This window comes from Phaseolus vulgaris, chromosome 8, assembly GCF_000499845.2.
Source record: "Phaseolus vulgaris cultivar G19833 chromosome 8, P. vulgaris v2.0, whole genome shotgun sequence".
NCBI lineage: Eukaryota > Viridiplantae > Streptophyta > Magnoliopsida > Fabales > Fabaceae > Phaseolus > Phaseolus vulgaris.
This window is the reverse complement of record NC_023752.2, coordinates 3924622-3939164: the sequence shown is the minus strand read 5'-3', so window position 1 is coordinate 3939164 and position 14543 is coordinate 3924622. Positions and strand designations below refer to the sequence as shown.

At 27.9% G+C, this 14543-nt stretch overlaps 3 protein-coding genes across 9 annotated transcripts; 2 read left to right on the top strand and 1 right to left on the bottom strand.

The window, feature by feature from the left end:
• Window positions 1-591: 591 nt before the first annotated feature.
• LOC137825541 (uncharacterized) lies at window positions 592-5514 on the top strand. The gene is made up of 5 exons (XM_068631232.1): window positions 592-721; window positions 812-926; window positions 1046-1106; window positions 3908-4628; window positions 5052-5514. Exons 1-5 carry the CDS (start codon window positions 694-696, stop codon window positions 5105-5107), a joined length of 981 nt encoding a protein of 326 aa, XP_068487333.1. The 5' UTR covers window positions 592-693; the 3' UTR covers window positions 5108-5514.
• An 828-nt stretch (window positions 5515-6342) lies between these two features.
• Window positions 6343-9869, bottom strand: LOC137826594 (uncharacterized). 7 transcript variants are annotated; one of them, XM_068632614.1, is made up of 6 exons: window positions 9646-9869; window positions 8925-9316; window positions 8192-8502; window positions 8052-8102; window positions 7393-7808; window positions 6343-6822 (listed from the first exon to the last, which is right to left on the bottom strand). In XM_068632614.1, the coding sequence occupies exons 2-6, from the start codon at window positions 9296-9298 to the stop codon at window positions 6586-6588; spliced, it is 1389 nt and encodes a 462-aa protein (XP_068488715.1). In that variant the 5' UTR covers window positions 9299-9316; window positions 9646-9869; the 3' UTR covers window positions 6343-6585. The 7 variants fall into 7 exon arrangements, with proteins under 7 accessions (XP_068488715.1, XP_068488714.1, XP_068488717.1 ...); XM_068632613.1 differs by having other exon boundaries at window positions 8925-9321; window positions 9646-9850; XM_068632616.1 differs by having other exon boundaries at window positions 6343-6792; window positions 8925-9321; window positions 9646-9850.
• A 2608-nt stretch (window positions 9870-12477) lies between these two features.
• Window positions 12478-14233, top strand: LOC137826593 (V-type proton ATPase subunit G 1-like). The gene is made up of 5 exons (XM_068632610.1): window positions 12478-12538; window positions 12679-12771; window positions 13223-13323; window positions 13415-13567; window positions 13986-14233. The coding sequence occupies exons 2-4, from the start codon at window positions 12684-12686 to the stop codon at window positions 13556-13558; spliced, it is 333 nt and encodes a 110-aa protein (XP_068488711.1). The 5' UTR covers window positions 12478-12538; window positions 12679-12683; the 3' UTR covers window positions 13559-13567; window positions 13986-14233.
• Window positions 14234-14543: the final 310 nt, after the last annotated feature.

Here is a 14543-nt window from a genome sequence, read left to right as displayed (position 1 = left end):
TAAAATTTATTTATTTTTTAATGGAATAAATTTGAAATTACATATTCACCAAATCACAATTTTAAACTGATTTATTTTAACATACAATTATTAAAATAATATTTTCCTATTTTGTTTCTTCGGTCTTTTTTTTCATCCAATCTTGTTCTCACAAAGCCTCTTCTTCCTTTATGTTATGAGTGAACTGTCTAATACCATTTATAGACTTTGCTTTTGTCTGGTTTTTCATTGCTCAAATCTGAACTTTAGCCTTTAGTCTTTAGACTCTCAATTTTGCCATTTTTAGAAAGAAAATATGTCCCTTGCTATGTGAGTGACACACAAGTATTTTTATGAAACTTTTCACTATTGATTCTTCGACCTATAGATTCATAGTTTTGCTTCCTGCACTAACCATGTGAATGGTTCTAAAGTGTGAATGCAGATAAATTAATATAATCTGCATTATTTAAACAAGTTATGTTCTTCTTTAAACATGGTGGAAAGCTATTACACGCCAAGAATCACACAAATAATAAACAAACAATTCATAACATACTGTTATAGCTTTGAAGTGTACAGAGAAAGTCATACTTTCCTTAAACAACAAAGTTAAGAGATACCATTAACCCACATTGTCATCTCCACACCACCATGTTCTGAGTTAATCTTTGTTTACAGCTTTTTTTCTTAATTCTCAACAACAAAACAGTTATGGCGATGAGCTTCATGACAGGAAAAGGTTCTTCATTCATTTTTTTTTCCTTTCATATACTGATAAATACCCTTTGTCATATACTGATAAATACTGCATTTTGATTTTGCATCTCAGGTCTATCAACCACCCACTTGGTGAACTTGGTAGTGAATACACTTTATGATAAATTTGTTGAGAAAGATATCAAAGGATTTGATGGATTCAATGTTGGTATTCTTGATACCTTCAAGTAAGCATGTGGTTCAATTCCAATGAAAATTTGTGAAGCATTTTTGTTCTGTAATCTCTGAAAATGAAAGGTTGTTGATGTTAATTATCTCTGAGATTTTGCTAATAAATTGAATGCAGCACTATCAACATGGCCTTACCCGGGAAGCATTATATTGCACCTTCATATAAGGATGTAGAGGTTAGTTATTTCCTTTGAATGCAGGTCTTCATATTCTAAGCTAAAACATATAGTTTAACTTCGCTTTCATTAACCTATAATATCAACTCATCTCAAGACAAAAACAAAACCATTAACTACAATTTTGAACATAGAGGGCTTGATATTAATTTAGTCCTAATACATCTTTAACACCATTTACTAATATGATCATATTTGAAAGATGAGTTCTCATTTTCTTTGCTAAATTATATTAGTAAACATGGAATACTTAACACAATTTTCACTAGATTAAGAGTTTGATATTATAATTTGATTACAAATATCAATTTGACATCACTTACTAGTAATATAGTAATATAACCAAATTTGTAGGATTTTCTTCTACAATTTTATTTTATTTGACTATATTATTAGTTTAACACCTATATTACACTAGAAGAAAAATATAGTTTTAGCGGAATTTGTTTTTACATTACTAAGAATTAATATTTTCATTAAGTCATTTATCCAGGGTTGTGGTTTCTCCTGCTAAATCATCTATGGGGAATACTTTTCTCGGGGTTTTTTTTAAATCTTAGGAAAAGTTTTTCAAAACCCTCTATTAAATATCATGGATTTAAGAACCTTCATATAATACCATGGGTTTCAAAACCTTCATAAAATATCATGAGTTTAAAGACCTTCGTAAAATATCATAGGTTTCAAAATCTTCATAAAATACCATGGGTTTCAAAAAACCTCCGTAAAATATCATGAGTTTTAAAATCTCAGTAAAATATCCTGAGTTTTAGGACCTCCGTAAAATATCACAGGTTTTAGAACCTCTATATTTGTTGTATTCAACCACAATTATTTATATCTATTGTATTTATTTATCTATATTTGTTAAAGTAATTTTTCAATAAATAAAACAAATAAATGAATATAACATTTATCAATTGACAAAATATATCAAAATATTGATAAAAATATACCAAAATATATCAAGTAAATACATTAAAATTCAAACTAAAATACAAGATATGAGTTAAAAATATTATGAATAATGTTATGGAGTACTACAACTGAAAACATAGCATATTGTTCACAAAGCACAAAATAGGACAAAAATCATTTTCACACTATACTATACTCTTCAACAATCACATATGCTCCTTTTGATGTCCAAATTTTTTTAACACACTTCCTTGATGAGAAACCTACAATATTAACATGTATCACCATTAGAAATGTAAATTTGGAAAATAAAACATACATTAGCGATGAAATATTGAACATAGTCAACTCAAGAGACAATTGACCTTGATAATTTTGAAAAAAAAAATCATCAGTGTGTCAACTATTTTTTTACATTCTTCATATTGTTTGTTTTGTTCATCCATTTGTAACTTTAATGTAGTGACTTATATTAAACCACAATTTATCATGAAAAAAAGTGAAAAATTATACACATTAAAAATAATCAATCAACAAAAGTTATACTACATTTGTCACAATTTTTAATATTAACCAAATAATAATCAACACCTAGTAATTTATTGATATTAGTTTAAAATATTTTATAAATTAACCATTAATATATAAAAAAAAATTGAAACTTAACTAATGTTAAAAAAAATCTTTGTTATTTTACTGATGTTTTATAATAAACATTTAAAATTTAATGAAGATTAAAAAAATCTCCATTACAAAAAAAATTAATATAAAACATGTTCACGGATATAAGATATTTTTTTAAAGACGTGAGGTGTTATTTTGTCAAATATAAAGGATAACATACAAATAAAATGAACGAAAATCTAATATATATTTTCAATAAATTTAAAAGTTGGTATTCATTGAATTTAATAAATCACATTATTTTGTCTATTTATTTTATATAACATATTTACATTAATTTTAGAAAGCTTATATACAGTAGACTTTATTTATCTTTTTGTGCATGCTTATAAATTGTCAAAGACGAGAGCAACCATCTTAAAAATTAGAAAATTTGGTTATCCACTAAAAAATCATTAAATTGCAACTAAATTTAGATATAAAAAATAATTAGTCGTCACTATATTAATTAAATTAGATATTATTTTAAAAACTAACAAATTATTGGTATCTTAAGTGATTTTAATTATTAATAAAAAATTATAAAATGATTTCTAAATTGGTATCTAAATTAGCTACCAAAATTTTAGTTACTAATATTTTAAATTTTAAATTAATTTTTAAAATACTAATAGAGACTAATTTAGAATATAAAGTATTAAGTAACCAAAACTTTGATAATTAATGGTTAAATACCAATTTAAAAATTATTTTATAAATTTTTATTCATAATAGAAACTACTTTAGATACCAATAATTTTTTAATTTATAAAATTGTCTCTGATTTAGGTCAAATAATAACTAATTATTTTGGTATCTAAAATTAGTTTCTGTTTAATGATTTTATTGTAATTTTAATGGAATACAAAATTAAACTTCAGACTAATCAGTTAGGTTAAACATGAATCCATAATAATCTTTATATTTTAATAACTAAATTAAAGTGAACCACCTTCTTAACACCAAAGTTGATATTAAGCATTCTATTTAAGAAATAGAATGGTAGATTTATATTTTTAATTGGTAATATATTTTATTTGTTATCTTCACTTTAAATAAAACAACTGTAAACTATAAAAATATATAGATTATTACAATGTAACTAACACAAGACAAGGATCTCACAATAACACTTTTTAAGTCATGCATTTCATTTCAACTTTTGCATAAACTAAAGAATGATACAATTTTTAGCTGCTCACAAACTTCCTCTGTTTCAGGATTTGTTCAAACAATGGGAAGAAATTGATAGAGAAGAGAAAAGGAAGAAGTTCATTGAGTTCATTAACGAGAAAGTGAATATGAACAAAGTAGATGAATCTATGTTGATCACTGCAATGATGGCACCACCAGCAGCCATGATGGCTAAGAAAACAGGACAAATAGTGCCTCAACTTGCACTCATGAATGCCATACCTGATGTTGTATTTGTGCCATCAGCTACACTTTTGGCTCTAACTGCTGTCAAGATCATAACATTAACCTTCACTAGAAAGTCAACAACCAACAATACAATCTCATCTACAACTGAAATAGAGAAACAACCTCAAATTAAAACTGAACAAGAACCTCAAACTCCAACTACACTTGAAACTGAAGTAGAAGAACCTCAAATTGAAAGTGAACAAGCACCTCAAACACCTGAAACTGAAATAGAAGAAGAACCTCAAATTAAAACTAGACTAGAACCTCCAACTACATCTGAAACTGAAATAGAAGAACCTCAAACTACAACTACACCTGAAACTTTGGAAGAAAAACCTCAAATTGAAACTGAACAAGAGCCTCCAACTAGAATGACACCTGAAATAGAAAAAGAACCTCAATCTCAAACCAAAACTTTGCCAGAAACTACAATACAAGGACCTCAAGTTGCAATTGAACAAGAACCGCCAATTGTAACCGGGCATGTCCACAAGGACAACACCACTTGTTTTTTATGTAATGAATACCACATTTATTGAGTAACATTCAAATACTTTTGCCTCATTAAAATTTCACACACCCACACACTCACAGACATACATACATTCACACAATTATGTAGTATTATAATTTCATTTTATAAGAGGATGTTTCTTACATATATTAAAGTTGTTATAGTTAGTAGTTGGTAATTGTATTAGTGTTTAAGTTTATTTTTTAGATAAGTCCTAGATTGTTGGTATCATGTGTTATTGCTAATTTAGAAAATTTGGTCATTTAAATGATAATTAGGGTCAAATTGAAGTTGGCAATTCAAACTTAATTGCTTTCTTTTATTCATGTTTTTTATAGTTATTAAATGTGTGGTTTTTTTTTAGTATTTTTTATGATTAGGTAGATTACCAAGTTGTGAGCTGAACATGTGATTTGGCTGTTTAGGTGAGGAGCTAATTGCTAGGATAAAGGCAGAAAGGAAGAAAGGAAGGAAGGACTAATGCTATATCAGTGAAGAGAATTAATGTCAGCAATGAAAATGAAGCTGGAAGTCTTGTTGGATACCTAATCTAATGGTGCTTGAAACAAGGTAAAAATTTGCTTGATGTTGAGCATAGGATTTGCAATTGCATGGTATTTGGTTAGCAAAATTATAAATATAATGTAAAGGGTAATAGGTTCAGAACAACAATGAAATGCAGGCAGCCTAACACTCTTTTTTGCAAAGGTTAATCATAGGCATCAAAGAAACATTAATGAAGATCATTTTTTCTTCCTTCTCTTCTCATGAATAGCTAAATCTCTATGATGTAGTTTAAATAGATAATATGTACAAAAATGATAAATGTAAATAGTGTGCTTGTATTTTGATACTTCTCAATAATAATTATGTCTTAATGTTTTGTCACTTTGGTTGTAGTTCATTGTTTATGAAAGTAACAAAATTAAAAAAAAATAATCTAGTAGTCCTTGTTAATAAGTGTCCATTAAGGGTAAGGTTTGTATCCATATGATACATTTATTACCATTTCAAATTTTAAACTTGAGAATAGTCTCATTTAATCTTTTGAATGGAATCATTATTTTATTATTATTATTATTATTATTTTAGTTCAAAAAATATATTTAAGATTTTAATAAAGTCTTACTAAAACGACATTATCCGATTAAGTTAATATATTAAGAGTATTTTCAATTTTCTTATTGTTGATCAATAAACACATTATTTTACTGTAGATTCTACAAATACAAGTTGTTTAAGACTGAAAAAACCTTCAATTTTCGGAGATCACGTGTCACTAGAAACTCCTCAAATTCATCCCAACGGTAATCGTATTAATAATTATAGTAATCATCTTTAGAATAGAAGAGACACGTCTAATGTTTAATGTTTATCCGAAAGAAAATGTGTTGGACCAAACATCTTGTATGTTTTTGTTCCACTATTTTATGTTGTTTTGTAGTTTCGACCACACATCAACCAAGGTGCAATTTACACACAAGTTGGACAATTTTATTTAATGCCAATTAGTTTTAACATAAAGTCTAAATGCAATAACAATGCAACATGTTTTATCTTTCAAAATGCTTACATAAATTAACTTTCAAACAAACAGATATGGCAAAATAAATAAGAAACAAGCATAACTGCATGTGTGGTGACTCTTCAGGTACAAAGAGAAAAAATACTTATTCAATTACTGACGCAATAACTCCCAAACAAATCAAGAAAATATTGCTTAAAATAAGAATTTTCCGATAATTATAAACACAAGCTTTCTTTGTACAAAGAGCATGCTACCTTTTTACGTCATGTACAATTGAACTCATTTGTTGATGCAAGAACTCATCTTGATATAAGAAAACACGTATGTTCGATAAAACTACCATTTACACATTATGATTGATAAATTCTGAGCTCCTGTACTTGTCTCAAGAAACAAACAATCAATGCATGCAGATTCAACTTAAGCCACTACTATCTCCGCTTCCAACCCTTTGAGATAATTTTCCTCCTTCCCCTCCTTTTGCTCCTACGAAGATTTGAGTTCGATGCAGAACCAACTTGCAAAGCAGAAACAGCATTCTCAGTGGACACGGATTTATGCTCTTCAACTGATTCCTTGGTTTTCTCCATAAACTGATTTCTAACACTCTCAAAATCATGCAACCCTTCCTTAGCTGCCTGATTTTGTATAAGAATTTCATCATTGGTCTGCACGCAGAGGATATGACATTACAAATTTACAATGTCTACAATGATCCTTAAACATACAGATAGATGTGGAACGAAGTTTACGATTCACATATCACATATAACCTTAGTAGATGGATTGTTTGGTCCATGGCTACAATTCTTGTTATCAGCTAAAAATTTCAAGTACAGTACACATCAAAGAACACAGTATTGACAAAACAAAGTACTTGCGAGAAGCACTTCTAAACAAGGGATGATAAACACGTCACATGGCAGCTAGAACCAGGAGGATATGCCAATTTGTAGAAACCTAGAATATGAGAGGGCATCTCAAGAGTAATTACATACATATATTTTACTATACATAGGCATAAGAAACATTTAAAATTCAAGTACAAAGGACATTCATCTAAAAATAAAATAAATGTAAGTACATCTACATTTTCTAGTGTGAAACTCGCTTGCCACAACAACAATAACCAATAACCAATATCCAATATCAAGCACAACCACAAATTAATGCAAGCAAAATAGAAAACATAATAACATACAAGTTGAAATTACATTTAGCTAGGGAAAAAAACTTACATTTTCCTGGAGAAACTCAAGCTGGGGCATATTGGTGGTTTCAATAAAGGGAGTTGCCATGGCTCGGGTTGGTAATGTATCTTGAGTCAGAAGTAGATCATCTGTGTTTAACTCAGATTTATATTGTGATGAAGCACGGAAAAATCTGACTGGAAATGTGTTGTCATTGCCAAATAAAGAACTAGAATTTCGGCCCGAGTGATTAAGTCCATCAGATGGTCCAATCATGCCCAACTGAGTTACAGAACAGAACTTTCCTGGATTTTCTCTAAAAACATTATCAATTCGAGTTTTCAATTTCCCAACACGTGACTGTAGCTCTTCAATACATTTAATGATGTCAATGATAGTTTTATCATTATCTTCAAGATCAGCAGAAGACAATGTATCATTAAACTTGGCCTCCTCAGTAAAATCTGCATTAACTCCGGATAAACAAAACAAATAAATTTTCAGTCATGGAAAATGGAAACAAATAACAGTGGATTAAAAAGCTGTTTCACAAAAAATGACCATACTCGTATCAATGGATACATGTAAAAAAGATGAAAACCTTTGTACGTATTCTTTCACCTTGTACGACTCACAATTTAATGACATGAATTTTAGTAGCTAAAATAAATAACAAATACAGCATTTTTGTAACTACTGTCACTCACTCAAAGTATCACCACAAAAATCTTCCATACAAGTGTCCCGGTTTTTGTTCTCTGAAATTTGACAAAAAAAAAAAGAGAAAAAGATTAGGAGGAGAATCGCATTAGCAAAAAATACTACAACTAACCAAGAAATGTCATACCATAGTAAGAGAATATACTATGCTTAGACACATATGATGATAAATCGAGTTCTTCAGCTTTCTTCCTTTTCTTTCTCTTCATAACTTTATTTGTGCCAATGCCATCATATATAGGTACTGACTTCACATTACGATCATCAGTTGTGAACTTTGAAAACTCGAGCTGCTTTCTATAATCGTATGCCGCAAGCTCTTTATCATATTTCAGTGCCAGAGTATTAAGTTTCTTCACTTGTAATTCTAGCCACTTGCAGCGCCACCTAACAGGGTGAATGAAGCTCCTCCAGTGCCAAGTTGTCGCCTTGTTCTTTCTGAATGGTTAAGAGTGTAAATTGTTAAACACGTGCAATTGATGGTCTAATCTAACACACATAAGAATAAGTAAACCTAACACAAAAATATGACACCTAACAACTTTAGTCATGTCAACAAAAATAACAGATACGGTGAAGTTGTTTATTTTGAGCAGACTATGTCACATAGTATATAAAAAAAAAGGAAACAAGCAGATGATTCTTCTTTAATATCTACCCACAAAGTAATCCCGAAAAGAGTCTTTTATTAGGGCAAAGGGACGGCAATTAAAGCAAAAATGATTGGATGATAACTGTTATGGCAGATTCCTTCTATGCATAGTTAGTTCTTTTCCCCCTTCTTTTTCTGTGTTCAAATATGTTTTATTGTTATCTTCAGACACGACAAGAAGATACTCGAGACTGAGTCAGAAACATACCTAGATAAAGAAGTCTTACTTTGATCACCATCACACATTGGCACCGATTCTATTCCAGCCGAGCCCAAGGCATCCTCGGTGCCAGAATCTGTATCACCAAAAGAACTGGAACTGGAACATTCAGAATCAGTGACATCCTCACAAGCATCTTCCACTGCCTTGCCACCAAAGATTATGCTCCCACTCCCAACTATATTAACCTGCACATCCTCCTCATTTGCACCAGACATAGGAATATGCTCAATCGCCTGGCAGCTAGAACGAGGCTGCTGAACCACCTTTTGCTCTTTTGACTCTGAAAACGCTGAGACAGGAACCCTTCCATTCTCCTTTTCTAGAGCATCTTCTTCTGGCTTCACATTGCCAGAACTCATTTTTCAAAATCATTCAACCTTTCCTATTCAGAGAAGAGAGAAAATACCAGACCACAATGTCAAGATTGTAATTGGATGCGTGTTAAACCCCCACCCAATTTCAATCAACTCGCCCCACAAACCCTTACAAAGAAATTGAACGTCGCGAGTTGTGAAATTATTAACAATTTCGAAAGAAAACATGAAAAACATATAGAAAAGCAGCAAAATTCAATCTTTATAGAACTAGGTTAATACAAGAAGATGTGTTATCTCAAAAGGGGTTTATATGATCCACGAAAAATGAACACACAGAGGCAAAAATTGATAATCAGAGCAGAAAGACAGTGACAGAGAGAAAGACTTACAATAGAAGAGAGATGAGTTTTGGTTGGTGGATTTAGAATTGGGATTGTGGATGAAAGCTTGTTTATTTGGTGGTACAGAACACACAATCCAAACGGAACATGTTCTGCGTCTGTTGTTGAGCTTTTCGGAATGTATATGATTTTTTTTTCTGCGTTTCTCTGCTAAAATATTAATATCATTTCTAATTATTAATCTATTATACCAGAATAGCATTATTAGGAGTGTTTGACCGTTACTAGGGTCCTGATATTTTATCGATCTGATATTAAATAATTGATATATAATAAAAGTTTATACATGCAAATATTATATAAAAGTAACGTCAAACTACATCTATATTTTTTTATCTATATATCTATATATAACTACAAATATTTATTTTATTTTATCCTTACATCAATATTTTTATTTTATTTTAATTATTTTATCATTTTATAATTACTTAAACTTAAAACTAAACAAAAAGTTAAAATTAAATTTGAAAAAAAATATTTACGGTTTGTAAACACTATTTTAGTAAATACCATTAATTACTGATTTTATTTTTATTAACACTAACAGTAATATAATTTATAAGTTATTTAAATGTACTTATTGATATATTGTGAAAAATATATTCAACATAATAGTTTAATTTACAAATGTCATACATGGTAAATTTACAAATAATAAGTTTATTTTTAAGTTTACAAATGTTATTCAATTTATAATTGTCATGTAATATGATAAAAGAATTTTAAAAATGTCATACAATATAGTTTTTATCTCTTCTATTTAGTTACAAGAAAAATATTAAATAAATTTAAATTTATAACATAATAAATATAATTATGTAAATCACTAATTTTGATTTGTTATTACTAATATAAAACTAAAAACATGAATATAAATAATGAATTTTGAATAGAAAATAATTATGTTTTTTCAATGAATGTTGGTAACTATTTTTTTAAACTAATATACTTTGATTTGTTATTACTAATATAAAACTAAAAAACATGAATATAAATAATGAATTTTGAATAGAAAATAATTATGTTTTTTCAATGAATGTTGGTAACTATTTTTTTAAACTAATATACTCTCATTTCGTAGATATTAATTTTAAATTTTAAATGTAAAGTAATTTGTGAAACGGGAATGATCGATTTATTTATTAGATGTGTAACAGTTTATTAGACCAGTGAAAAACGTTCTTATCAAACAAGTTCTGTTTTTTCTCCTGTTTCATTATGTCTTTTTGTTACTTTTTATTGATTTCATGTTGTAATTCAATATTTATTTTTCTTATAAAAATCAAATAAATCATATTACCTAGCAATCTATTTTTTTTAATCTTGATAAGAATATGCAAATAAGAAAATAATAAATAAAATTTATAAATTTTTAAAACTAAAAGAATTATGAATGATATGTTTTATATAATTTAATTATTGTTATAATTTAATTAATGAAGATATTCGTTAAAAATAATTTTATTTCAAAAACATTTAAATATCAATCTTTATTTTTATTTAGTCTTCCCTTTAAAAAATAATTTAATGTATTTTTTTCTTTAAAACACATATATATAGATAATTTGATATTTAAAAAAATACGAATATACATATATTTATATTTTATTTAAATAAATACAAATACATATATGATAATACATATAATAAAAATAAAAAAATACTGATACCCAGGTACAAGAATGTTTGTATTTCCACTAGTTAAGAATAATGTATTTTATTATATTAAATTAATAATATAGTGTATAAATCTTCTAAAAATAATTTTATAAGTATATTTACATATACATATAACTTAAATACACACCATTTTTAACATTCTTGGAAAATATTCTTTTGTACTAATGTTTTTTTTTCAAAAATTAAACATAATAAATAAGTCATTTTTATGGACTTCTAAAATAAATAAATAAATATTTTCCACGCCAATAAATATGTTCAAAAATTGTTTAATATATTTTGTTTGCATCATGAATGAATGATCACTAACCACGAAAAATATGCTTTAATTAAAAGATAATAGTAATTAAGGAACTAAAAAATAGGTAATGTTTTTTTCTATTAAATAAGAAAAAAAATGTATCTGTATATGTTTTTTATGGGAAGGAACGACTTACACTGTTAAGAATTTAAATAAAAGTGTATTAAATCAATGTTAGTGTTAAAGTATAACTTTATATTATCATAATTTTATAAAAATAAAAAATAATAATAAGCTGATAAAATGATTTACATTTTAAAAAGTATATATTATATTGATTTTATCTATTCATCAAATAATTTTATACATTTAATTATTGCATCGACAAATTGATTAAGAATATATTTAGAATTTAATCAAAGCATAATGATAAGTGTAATTAATTGGTATTTTTTTCGACAAAATTAAGGAATCCTAAGACCAAACACACAAAATTTGCCAAGTGACACCATCATATATTGTTACGTAATTTAAAATGACCGGTTTTTAAAAAGTTTTCTCAAATAATATTTAAAATTTTCCTTTTACTATGATCGTAATCAAACTCATAAAGTTTTTTATTAATATTTAATGTACATTTTTGTTAATTTTATTAAGGGAAGGCAATGTTTTTTACAAGCAGCATTAAATGCTAAGTTTCTTTTATTTAACAATGATAAAATATTAGTTGCTTATTAATTTTATGATGAATGTGACTTTGATTATTTTAATATTTGTTTCCTTAAAACAAACAATTTTTGAGTTGAACAACACAAACTGCGCAGTATGACTTGGTACATAGAAAAACTACTCCCATGGCTTTCGGAGAGTTATTGTGAGAACAATAATCTCTGAATCAAAATGACATCAAAGTTCTCCCTCATACACCAAGGTTTTGGAACAGTTTCCTTTGTTCAGGTAAGAAATTCATGTGATGTTTCTTCAAACTCTTTTCTCATTTTATATACAAGAGTTTGAGGTTGATGATGATGAAATTATCCAAGATGATGTCCACAATTATAATAGATTCTATGATGGTTGATTTTGTTGATATACAGCTATCATGGATCCCTTTAAAGGACAAGGAGGCATTCAGATGCTGCTAACTGCTGAACAAGAAGCACAACACATTGTATCTAATGCAAGAAATTGTAAGACCTCAATTTTTTTTCTACAATGTTGTTAACAAGGTTTTGAAAAATCTGTTTGTGACCGTGATGTGAGGAAGTTCAAACACACATCTTAAATGGTGTGTCTGTCGATTACATTGTGAGACACTGACACGAGGTTAAAGTGTCCAATTCAATAAATAAATTTTGGATCATTGATAATTTTAACACGATTCCAACAAAATTGTAAAAATTCTAAAAGTCAAATTTATTGGTATAATTTTTTATTTTAATTATAGAAATAAGGAATAAATTTTTTTGAACGAAAACATATTTCTGCGACAAAGAAAAAACTCAATCATACTTATTCATATAAGTATAATATATAGATCGGGTGTTTTCGTATCCTAATTTTAAACTTATCGAAGTGTATGCGTCAGTGTTTGTGTTATATATGATTTAATATGAATGAATGTTATGTTCAATTTTTCAGTGAGAACCCAAAGGTTGAAGCAGGCAAAGGACGAAGCTGAGAGGGAGGCTGCACAATACAGATCTCACATGGAAGATGAGTATCAAAATTCAATTTCAGAGGTAAAAACTGATGTTTATTATAGATCAAAATTCAAATATGCCATTTTTTTTTGGATTGACAATATTTTGCTGTTGGGGTGAGTTTCCTTAGACCACTGGGAGTTCTGGATCTAATGTAAAAAAACTTGAGGAGGAGACAGATGCTAAGATTAAAGATTTAAAGAAAACAACTACAAAGGTCTCATCAGAAGTAGTTGAAATGCTGCTCAAGTGTGTTACAAATATCAAAACATAATGGCATAAGGTCAGTATCCTAATTCCTCTTTCGAGTGTTAAATTTCTCAGAGCTATGAGATTAATCATCTTATTTTTCATCTCTTTCATCTTATATGCTTAATCATTACCAATAACTTTGTAATTAGCAAAAGTCACCTTTTTCCTCATTGATTATAGCTGGGGCATTGGCCAATAAACCAAATCTGGAAACAACATACTTTAACCATTCATTGTTGTCAAGAATCACAACCAAATTCAATAGGGGTTTCATTTAATTTGAGAAAACATATGATGAAAAGTGTAGGTAGAACTACAATGAAGTGCAACTGAATTTGTCATAAACATGATCAGATGTAGCATCATTCAGGGGTGCCTTCATCTTTTAATTACTCTTTGATTATCACTGTATTTAACTGTGTATTTATGGTTTGTTTCTTATGGTTCAGTAATTGCTGAAGATGCAAACACAAAGAGTTATCATCAATAAAATGAACAGACAAAGCTAGGAAGATTCATCTGAAGATTGTTTGGTTTTGTCTAGGCTACAAAACTCCTGCTTCAACGATTAATATCTCTTATCACAAAGTGAACAGAAGCAATTTTTTTTCTCTCATTTAATATAATTAAATGCTTTAGTAATATCATTATATTGTTAACAATGTATATGGGAATGTGAAACTCTTTTATCATTTCTGTGAAATAACTCTAATCATGAGATAATCATCTGAGTCATGAAACTACTTAGATGTTTAATAACGTACTACTCATTAATTAAAGATAGGAATTAATATGTAAGTTGTTATTCCTCACAAATAAATTAAATATGTTATTAGTCCACATAAATAAGATGATGTTTTTAGTTTAAAAAAACATTTACTTTAATTTCTCGTTTATAGTATTAGACTAAAGAATATTTTCAATATTCTTCCATGCTTTGAAATTAATAAAAAAATGTTTTTAATTTCCTACAAATTTATCCCTTTAAATATTGGAGTTTTTTTCCT

Bases quoted from the DNA above. Each gene is read 5' to 3' on its own strand.
- LOC137825541 (XM_068631232.1), top strand. From the start codon at position 694: ATGGCGATGAGCTTCATGACAGGAAAAG. The intron at 722-811 runs GTTCTTCATTCA...TTTGCATCTCAG, and splicing joins GAGCTTCATGACAGGAAAAG to GTCTATCAACCACCCACTTG. The intron at 1,107-3,907 runs GTTAGTTATTTC...CCTCTGTTTCAG, and splicing joins CTTCATATAAGGATGTAGAG to GATTTGTTCAAACAATGGGA.
- LOC137826594 (XM_068632611.1), bottom strand. From the start codon at position 9,298: ATGAGTTCTGGCAATGTGAAGCCAGAAGAAGATGCTCTAGAAAAGGAG. The intron at 8,503-8,924 runs GTATGTTTCTGA...TTAACCATTCAG, and splicing joins AGTAAGACTTCTTTATCTAG to AAAGAACAAGGCGACAACTT. The intron at 7,818-8,051 runs GTGAGTGACAGT...GTTTATCCGGAG, and splicing joins TTTTTGTGGTGATACTTTGA to TTAATGCAGATTTTACTGAG.
- LOC137826593 (XM_068632610.1), top strand. From the start codon at position 12,684: ATGGATCCCTTTAAAGGACAAGGAGGCATTCAGATGCTGCTAACTGCT. The intron at 12,772-13,222 runs GTAAGACCTCAA...TCAATTTTTCAG, and splicing joins TGTATCTAATGCAAGAAATT to TGAGAACCCAAAGGTTGAAG. The intron at 13,324-13,414 runs GTAAAAACTGAT...GAGTTTCCTTAG, and splicing joins ATCAAAATTCAATTTCAGAG to ACCACTGGGAGTTCTGGATC.